This window comes from Scyliorhinus torazame, chromosome 22 (assembly GCF_047496885.1).
Source record: "Scyliorhinus torazame isolate Kashiwa2021f chromosome 22, sScyTor2.1, whole genome shotgun sequence".
Classification (NCBI taxonomy): domain Eukaryota; kingdom Metazoa; phylum Chordata; class Chondrichthyes; order Carcharhiniformes; family Scyliorhinidae; genus Scyliorhinus; species Scyliorhinus torazame.
The window spans coordinates 9,975,381-9,986,135 of NC_092728.1; the positions used below are offsets into that span (position 1 = coordinate 9,975,381).

The window sequence follows — 10,755 nt, forward strand, 5'->3', positions numbered from 1 at the left end:
GTGCTGTAACCAAACTGTGAACCTACGTCCCCTTTCCCCGGTGTGCCTAGGAACCGCATTCCCCCCCCCCCCGCCCCTACTCAAGGCTGTGATGTGATGTTGCCCCCCCACGTGACGCCTCCCTTAGCCGAATAGCCCACTTGACACACAGGACAGCTGTCCGACATACTCACATTCTTTAGCTGGATCCCAAGGCGGATTTGGTCGAGAAGTGCACCACGGCCCACGGGCTGTGGCGAGTTCGCCGGCTCGGTCCTCTTTGGCCCTCCAGGTGCCAGGCTGAAGGCGGGGGCAGGGGCTGCCGGAGGAGGAGGAGGAGGTGGAGGGGGAGGGGGAGGGGGAGGCCCTCCCCCGATGGGCGGAGGAGGAGGCGGGCCCCCCGCCGATTGCGAGGCGAGTGGGGGAGGGGGAGGTGGGATGCTCCGGTGTGGCACCGGCCGTTGTGGGGGCGGGGGGACAGGGCCCCTGAGGTGCTGGGCTGGAGGGGGCGGGTGCCCAGGTCCAGAGCCCATGGGTGGCACCGGCGGGAGGGGCCCTTGCCTGCCTCTGCTGGGCTGAGGGGGGACAGGGGGGAGGGGACCTGCTCGCACTGGAGGCTGAGGCGCTGTTTCTGAAAAGATGGAAATTAATATTCAGTCAAATTGGAATCACTCCTGTCGTTAATACGTCTTATTTCGATCAACACTTCTCATCACAAGCTGTATGTAAACATGTCACGCTGTAGTGACATCCTCTCACCAGAGGTGGCGGTACAGTGCCTCTCTATGTTCGCATCAGCTCCTCAAAATTGTCACAACCAAATCGGAGACAGTGACCATTTGGACCCACCTTTAAACCTTTCGACACTTCCCCAAACCCACCATCGCCCTCCCTCCAATGGCCACTCAAGGACAACTGGTCACCTGCAGCGAAGGCGTCTGTCACAAATGGGGTTAGCCGTCACCATCCACTCATTGTCACACATTGTCAAGCCGTTTTGGAACTGCTGATGTGCAGCCTGCGATGTACGGCTAGACATCAGTCAGTCTGCCTGTCATCAAGCAATTGAACTCTGAATGGCCCCCCAAGCCTGCAGAACCACATCTGCAGGTTCTTACACAGTGTTGTATGATCTAGAGCACTCCTATCATCATTAAAAGACTAAAGACTTGGAGCACTGTGCACAGTTCCAGTCTCCATATCCCTTGGTTAGACCCACACTGGGAGCACTGTGCACAGTTCCAGTCTCCATATCCCTTGGTTAGACCCACACTGGGAGCACTGTGCACAGTTCCAGTCTCCATATCCCTTGGTTAGACCCACACTGGGAGCACTGTGCACAGTTCCAGTCTCCGTATCCCTTGGTTAGACCCGCACTGGGGTCACTGTGCACAGTTCCAGTCTCCATATCCCTTGGTGAGACCCACACTGGGAGCACTGTGCACAGTTCCAGTCTCCATATCCCTTGGTTAGACCCCCACTGGGAGCACTGTGCACAGTTCCAGTCTCCATATCCCTTGGTTAGACCCACACTGGGAGCACTGTGCACAGTTCCAGTCTCCGTATCCCTTGGTTAGACCCACACTGGGATCACTGTGCACAGTTCCAGTCTCCATATCCCTCGGTTACACCCACACTGGGAGCACTGTGCACAGTTCCAGTCTCCATATCCATTGGTTAGGCCCACACTGGGAGCACTGTGCACAGTTCCAGTCTCCGTATCCCTTGGTTAGACCCACGCTGGGAGCACTGTGCACAGTTCCAGTCTCCATATCCCTTGGTTAGACCTACACTGGGAGCACTGTGCACAGTCCCAGTCTCCATATCCCTTGGTTAGACTCACACTGGGATCACTGTGCACAGTTCCAGTCTCCATATCCCTTGGTTACATCCACACTGGGAGCACTGTGCACAGTTCCAGTCTCCATATCCCTTGGTTAGACCCACACTGGGAGCACTGTGCACAGTTCCAGTCTCCATATCCCTTGGTTAGACCCACACTGGGAGCACTGTGCACAGTTCCAGTCTCCGTATCCCTTGGTTAGACCCACGCTGGGAGCACTGTACACAGTTCCAGTCTCCATATCCCTTGGTTAGACCCACACTGGGAGCACTATGCACAGGTCCAGTCTCCATATCCCTTGGTTAGACTCACACTGGGATCACTGTGCACAGTTCCAGTCTCCATATCCCTTGGTTACATCCACACTGGGGGCACTGTGCACAGTTCCAGTCTCCATATCCCTTGGTTAGACCCACACTGGGAGCACTGTGCACAGTTCCAGTCTCCATATCCCTTGGTTAGACCCACACTGGGAGCACTGTGCACAGTTCCAGTCTGCATATCCCTTGGTTAGACCCACAATGGGAGCACTGTGCACAGTTCCAGTCTCCATATCCCTTGGTTAGACCCACACTGGGAGCACTGTGCACAGTTCCAGTCTCCATATCCCTTGGTTATATCCACACTGGGAGCACTGTGCACAGTTCCAGTCTCCATATCCCTTGGCTAGACCCACACTGGGAGCACTGCGCACAGTTCCAGTCTCCATATCCCTTGGTTACACCCACACTGGGAGCACTGTGCACAGTTCCAGTCTCCATTTCCCTTGGTTACACCCACACTGGGAGCACTGTGCACAGTTCCAGTCTCCCTATCCCTTGGTTACACCCACACTGGGAGCGCTGTGCACAGTTCCAGTCTCCATATCCCTTGGTTAGACCCACACTGGGAGCACTGTGCACAGTTCCAGTCTCCCTATCCCTTGGTTAGACCCACACTGGGAGCACTGTGCACAGTTCCAGTCTCCATATCCCTTGGTTAGGCTCACACTGGGAGCACTGTGCACAGTTCCAGTCTGCAAATCCCTTGGTTAGACCCACACTGGGAGCACTGTGCACAGTTCCAGTCTGCATATCCCTTGGTTAGACCCACACTGGGATCACTATGCACAGTTCCAGTCTGCATATCCCTTGGTTAGACCCACACTGGGAGCACCGTGCACAGTTCCAGAGTCCGTATCCCTTGGTTAGACCCACACTGGGAGCACTCTGCACAGTTCCAGTCTCAATATCCCTTGGTTAGACCACACTGGGATCACTGTGCACAGTTCCAGTCTCCATATCCCTTGGTTAGACCCACTCTGGGAGCTCTGTGCACAGTTCCAGTCTCAATATCCCTTGGTTAGACCCACACTGGGATCACTGTGCACAGTTCCAGTCTCCATATCCCTTGGTTAGACCCAAACTGGGATCACTGTGCACAGTTCCAGTCTCCATATCCCTTGGTTAGACCCACACTGGGAGCACTGTGCACAGTTCCAGTCTCCATATCCCTCGGTTAGACCCACACTGGGAGCACTCTGCACAGTTCCAGTCTCCATATCCCTTGGTTACACCCACACTGGGAACACTGTGCACAGTTCCAGTCTCTGTATCCCTTGGTTAGACCCACACTGGGATCACTGCGCACAGTTCCAGTCTCCATATCCCATGGTTAGACCCACACTGGGATCACTGTGCACAGTTCCAGTCTCCATATCCCTCGGTTAGACCCACACTGGGATCACTGTGCACAGTTCCAGTCTCCATATCCCTTGGTTACACCCACACTGGGAGCACTGTGCACAGTTCCAGTCTCCATATCTCTTGGTTACACCCACACTGGGAGCACTGTGCACAGTTCCAGTCTCCATATCCCTTGGTTAGACCCACACTGGGAGCACTGTGCACAGTTCCAGTCCCCATATCCCTTGGTTAGACCCACACTGGGATCACTGTGCACAGTTCCAGTCTCCATATCCCTTGGTTAGACACACACTGGGATCACTGTGCACAGTTCCAGTCTCCATATCCCTTGGTTAGACCCACACTGGGATCACTGTGCACAGTTCCAGTCTCCATATCCCTCGGTTAGACCCACACTGGGAGCACTGTGCACAGTTCCAGTCTCCATATCCCTTGGTTACACCCATACTGGGAGCACTGTGCACAGTTCCAGTCTCCATATCCCTTGGTTAGACCCACACTGGGATCACTGGGCACAGTTCCAGTCTGCATATCCCTTGGTTAGACGCACACTGGGAGAACTGTGCACAGTTCCAGTCTCCATATCCCTTGGTTACACCCACACTGGGAGCACTGTGCACAGTTCAAGTCTCCATATCCCTTGGTTACACCCACACAGGGAGCACTGTGCACAGTTCCGGTCTCCATATCCCTTGGTTACACCCACACTGGGAGCACTGTGCACAGTTCCGGTCTCCATATCCCTTGGTTAGACCCACACTGGGAGCACTGTGCACAGTTCCGGTCTCCATATCCCTTGGTTAGACCCACACTGGGAGCACTGTGCACAGTTCCAGTCTCCATATCCCTTGGTTAGACCCACACTGGGAGCACTGTGCACAGTTCCAGTCTCCATATTCCTTGGTTACACCCACACTGGGAGCACTGTGCACAGTTCCAGTCTCCATATCCCTTGGTTAGACCCACACTGGGAGCACTGTGCACAGTTCCGGTCTCCATATCCCTTGGTTAGACCCACGCTGGGAGCACTGTGCACAGGTCCAGTCTCCATATCCCTTGGTTAGACCCACACTGGGAGCACTGTGCACAGTTCCAGTCTCCATATCCCTTGGTTACACCCACACTGGGAGCACTGTGCACAGTTTCAGTCTCCATATCCCTTGGGTAGACCCACACTGGGAGCACTGTGCACAGTTCCAGTCTGCATATCCCTTGGTTAGACCCACACTGGGAGCACTGTGCACAGTTCCAGTCTCCATATCCCTTGGTTAGACCCACACTGGGAGCACTGTGCACAGTTCCAGTCTCCATATTCCTTGGTAACACCCACACTGGGAGCACTGTGCACAGTTCCAGTCTCCATATCCCTTGGTTAGACCCACACTGGGAGCACTGTGCACAGTTCCGGTCTCCATATCCCTTGGTTAGACCCACACTGGGAGCACTGTGCACAGTTCCAGTCTCCATATCCCTTGGTTAGACCCACACTGGGAGCACTGTGCACAGTTCCAGTCTCCATATCCCTTGGTTACACCCACACTGGGAGCACTGTGCACAGTTTCAGTCTCCATATCCCTTGGGTAGACCCACACTGGGAGCACTGTGCACAGTTCCAGTCTCCATATCCCTCGGTTACACCCACACTGGGAGCACTGTGCACAATTCCAGTCTCCATATCCCTTGGATAGACCCACAATGGGAGCACTGTGCACAGCTCCAGTCTCCATATCCCTTGGTTAGACCCACACTGGGATCACTGTGCACAGTTCCAGTCTCCACATCCCTTGGTTACACCCACACTGGGAGCTCTGTGCACAGTTCCAGTCTCCATATCCCTTGGTTAGACCCACACTGGGAGCACTGTGCACAGTTCCAGTCTGCATATCCCTTGGTTAGACCCACACTGGGAGCACAGTGCACAGTTCCAGTCTCCCTTGGTTAGACCCACACTGGGAGCACTGTGCACAGTTCCAGTCTCCATATCCCTTCGTTACACCCACACTGGGAGCACTGTGCACAGTTCCAGTCCATATCCCTTGGTTAGACCCCCACTGGGAGCACTGTGCACAGTTCCAGTCTCCATATCCCTTGGTTAGACCCACACTGGGAGCACTGTGCACAGTTCCAGTCTCCATATCCCTTGGTTACACCCACACTGGGATCACTGTGCACAGTTCCAGTCTCCGTATCCCTTGGTTAGACCCACACTGGGATCACTGTGCACAGTTCCAGTCTCCGTATCCCTTGGTTAGACCCACACTGGGATCACTGTGCACAGTTCCAGTCTCCGTATCCCTTGGTTAGACCCACACTGGGATCACTGTGCACAGTTCCAGTCTCCATATCCCTTGGTTAGACCCACACTGGGAGCACTGTGCACAGTTCCAGTCTCCATATCCCTTGGTTACACCCACACTGGGATCACTGTGCACAGTTTCAGTCTCCATATCCTTTGGGTAGACCCACACTGGGAGCACTGTGCACAGTTCCAGTCTCCATATCCCTTGGTTAGACCCACACTGGTAGCACTGTGCAAAGTTCCAGTCTCCATATCCCTTGGTTACATCCACACTGGGAGCACTGTGCACAGTTCCAGTCTCCATATCCCTTGGTTAGACCCCCACTGGGAGCACTGCGCACAGTTCCAGTCTCCATATCCCTTGGTTACACCCACACTGGGAGCACTGTGCACAGTTCCAGTCTCCCTATCCCTTGGTTACACCCACACTGGGAGCACTGTGCACAGTTCCAGTCTCCATATCCCTTGGTTAGACCCACACTGGGAGCACTGTGCACAGTTCCAGTCTCCCTATCCCTTGGTTAGACCCACACTGGGAGCACTGTGCACAGTTCCAGTCTCCATATCCCTTGGTTAGGCTCACACTGGGAGCACTGTGCACAGTTCCAGTCTCCATATCCCTTGGTTAGACCCACACTGGGATCACTGGGCACAGTTCCAGTCTGCATATCCCTTGGTTAGACCCACACTGGGAGAACTGTGCACAGTTCCAGTCTCCATATCCCTTGGTTACATCCACACTGGGGGCACTGTGCACAGTTCCAGTCTCCATATCCCTTGGTTAGACCCACACTGGGAGCACTGTGCACAGTTCCAGTCTCCATATCCCTTGGTTAGACCCACACTGGGAGCACTGTGCACAGTTCCAGTCTGCGTATCCCTTGGTTAGACCCACACTGGGAGCACTGTGCACAGTTCCAGTCTCCATATCCCTTGGTTAGACCCACACTGGGAGCACTGTGCACAGTTCCAGTCTCCATATCCCTTGGTTACATCCACACTGGGAGCACTGTGCACAGTTCCAGTCTCCATATCCCTTGGTTAGACCCACACTGGGAGCACTGCGCACAGTTCCAGTCTCCATATCCCTTGGTTACACCCACACTGGGAGCACTGTGCACAGTTCCAGTCTCCATTTCCCTTGGTTACACCCACACTGGGAGCACTGTGCACAGTTCCAGTCTCCCTATCCCTTGGTTACACCCACACTGGGAGCACTGTGTACAGTTCCAGTCTCCATATCCCTTGGTTAGACCCACACTGGGAGCACTGTGCACAGTTCCAGTCTCCCTATCCCTTGGTTAGACCCACACTGGGAGCACTGTGCACAGTTCCAGTCTCCATATCCCTTGGTTAGGCTCACACTGGGAGCACTGTGCACAGTTCCAGTCTGCATATCCCTTGGTTAGACCCACACTGGGATCACTATGCACAGTTCCAGTCTGCATATCCCTTGGTTAGACCCACACTGGGAGCACTGTGCACCGTTCCAGTCTCCGTATCCCTTGGTTAGACCCACACTGGGAGCACTCTGCACAGTTCCAGTCTCAATATCCCTTGGTTAGACCACACTGGGATCACTGTGCACAGTTCCAGTCTCCATATCCCTTGGTTAGACCCACTCTGGGAGCTCTGTGCACAGTTCCAGTCTCCATATCCCTTGGTTAGACCCACACTGGGATCACTGTGCACAGTTCCAGTCTCCATATCCCTTGGTTAGACCCAAACTGGGATCACTGTGCACAGTTCCAGTCTCCATATCCCTTGGTTAGACCCACACTGGGAGCACTGTGCACAGTTCCAGTCTCCATATCCCTTGGTTATACCCACACTGGGAACACTGTGCACAGTTCCAGTCTCTGTATCCCTTGGTTAGACACACACTGGGATCACTGTGCACAGTTCCAGTCTCCATATCCCTCGGTTAGACCCACACTGGGATCACTGTGCACAGTTCCAGTCTCCATATCCCTTGGTTACACCCACACTGGGAGCACTGTGCACAGTTCCAGTCTCCATATCTCTTGGTTACACCCACACTGGGAGCACTGTGCACAGTTCCAGTCTCCATATCCCTTGGTTAGACCCACACTGGGAGCACTGTGCACAGTTCCAGTCTCCATATCCCTTGGTTAGACCCACACTGGGATCACTGTGCACAGTTCCAGTCTCCATATCCCTTGGTTAGACCCACACTGGGATCACTGTGCACAGTTCCAGTCTCCATATCCCTTGGTTAGACCCACACTGGGAGCACTGTGCACAGTTCCAGTCTCCATATCCCTTGGTTAGACACACACTGGGATCACTGTGCACAGTTCCAGTCTCCATATCCCTCGGTTAGACCCACACTGGGAGCACTGTGCACAGTTCCAGTCTCCATATCCCTTGGTTACACCCACACTGGGAGCACTGTGCACAGTTCCAGTCTCCATATCCCTTGGTTAGACCCACACTGGGATCACTGGGCACAGTTCCAGTCTGCATATCCCTTGGTTAGACCCACACTGGGAGAACTGTGCACAGTTCCAGTCTCCATATCCCTCGGTTAGACCCACACTGGGAGCACTGTGCACAGTTCCAGTCTCCATATCCCTGGGTTACACCCACACTGGGAGCACTGTGCACAGTTCCAGTCTCCATATCCCTTGGTTAGACCCACACTGGGAGCACTGTGCACAGTTCCAGTCTGCATATCCCTTGGTTAGACCCACACTGGGATCACTGTGCACAGTGCCAGCTGGCGGGGCGGAAATTCCTCCGGCGTCGGCCTAGCCCCTCAATGTTGGGGCTCGGCCCCCAAAGATGCGGGGCATTCTGCACCTTTGGGGCGGCACGATGCCCGTCTGATTGGCGCCGCTTTGGGCTCCAGTCGGCGGACATCGCGCCGTTTCGGGAGAATTTCGCCCAAGAAGCTGATCGAGGTGTTTAAAATGATGAAGGGGGTTTCGACAGGGTCGACGTAGAGAAGATGTTTCCACTTGTTTTGGGGGAGGGGGGAGAGACCAGAACCCGGGGGGACGTCAATACAAGACTGAGACTAATCAACCCAATCGGGGGGAATTCAGGAGAAACATCTTTACCCAGAGAGTGGGGAGATTGTGGGACTCACTCCCACAGGGAGTGGGGAGAATGTGGGACTCGCTCCCACAGGGAGTGGGGAGAATGTGGGACTCACTCCCACAGTGAGTGGGGAGAATGTGGGACTCGCTCCCACGGGGAGTGGGGAGAATGTGGGACTCACTCCCACGGGGAGTGGGGAGATTTTGGGACTCGCTCCCACAGGGAGTGGGGAGAATGTGGGACACGCTCCCACGGGGAGTGGGGAGAATTATAGAATCCCTGCAGTGCAGAAGGAGGCCATTTGGAGTGTTGGAAAGAACACTCTTAACCACCCTTTCACACCACTCTATCCCCGGAACCTCAGGACACGTCCCTCGGCACTGGCAGCAATTTCTCACGGTCAATCCACCTAACCTGCACATCTTTGGACTGTGGGAGGGAACCGGAGCACCCGGAGGATGTGCAGACTCCGCACAGACAGTGATAGGAGTTGAACGCGCGTCCCTGGCGTGTGAGGCAGCCGTGTTAACCACTGTGTCACTGTGTCATCTCATCGTCTTGATGTGTTTAAGGGGAAGGGGGAAAGGTGGACAGGAGGGAGGCAGGAATGGAATGATATGGGGGAAGGGGGAAAGGTGGACAGGAGGGAGGCAGGAATGGAATGATATGGGGCAATAGGGAAGGTGGAGAGTTGGTGGGAGCAGGCGGGTCTGGGGCAGAGTAAACGTGCCGAGTGGTTTCCAGTTGTCTCTCTCTGGAACGTGGCTTGGCCAAGGTGTAATGTTTGCCCCCTGCCACTGTCACCTTGTTTTTGCATTTCTTTCTTCACATAATCCAGACCACCCTGTCGCTCAATAAAGTCGTAGAGAACCTTCGACGTTTCAACATCGGTCAACTGATCTTCACTGATTCCTGCTTTTGTGAACAGGTTCTTCAGGTCTGGGTCCATCTCATTCACCTGGAGGCAGAAACAACACAAGAAAATCACCACCTTCCTCGCTCAACCTCCCCAGCATTGTAACCTCCTCCAGCCCCTACAACCTCCCTATCTCTGTAACCTCCTCCAGCCCCTACAACCTCCCTATCTCTGTAACCTCCTCCAGCCCCTACACCACCCTCCCTATTTCTGTAACCTCCTCCAGCCCCGACACCCTCCCTATCTCTGTAACCTCCCACTGCCCCGACAACCCTCCCTATCTCTGTAACCTCCCCCAGCCCCGACAACCCTCCCTATCTCTGTAACCTTCTCCAGCCCCGACCACCCTCCCTATCTCTGTAACCTCCTCCAGCCCCTACACCCCTCCCTATCTCTGTAACCTCCTCCAGCCCCGACACCCCTCCCTATCTCTGTAACCTCCTCCAGCCCCAACAACCCTCCCTATCTCTGTAACCTCCTCCAGCCCCTACACCCCTCCCTATCTCTGTAACCTCCTCCAGCCCCGACACCCCTCCCTATCTCTGTAACCTCCTCCAGCCCCCACACCCCTCCCTATCTCTGTAACCTCCTCCAGCCCCAACACCCCTCCCTATCTCTGTAACCTCCTCCAGCCCCTACACCCCTCCCTATCTCTGTAACCTCCTCCAGCCCCTACAACCTCCCTATCTCTGTAACCTCCTCCAGCCCCTACACCACCCTCCCTATTTCTGTAACCTCCTCCAGCCCCGACACCCTCCCTATCTCTGTAACCTCCTCCAGCCCCTACACCCCTCCCTATCTCTGTAACCTCCTCCAGCCCCTACAACCCTCCCTATCCCTGTAACCAGCTCCAGCCCCTACAACCCTCCCTATCCCTGTAACCTCCTCCAGCCCCTACACCCTCCCTATCTCTGTAACCTCCCACTGCCCCGACAACCCTCCCTATCTCTGTAACCTCCCCCAGCCCCGA

The 10,755-nt window shown here is 54.9% G+C and overlaps 1 protein-coding gene across 1 annotated transcript in view; it reads right to left on the bottom strand.

The window, feature by feature from the left end:
• The window catches only part of LOC140399421 (actin nucleation-promoting factor WAS-like), a 107,376-nt gene that overhangs the window by 8,208 nt on the left and 88,413 nt on the right, over window positions 1-10,755 (bottom strand). The window contains 2 exon segments of the mRNA XM_072488998.1: window positions 174-610; window positions 9,674-9,827. Coding sequence (XP_072345099.1) covers window positions 174-610; window positions 9,674-9,827 — 591 coding nt within the window.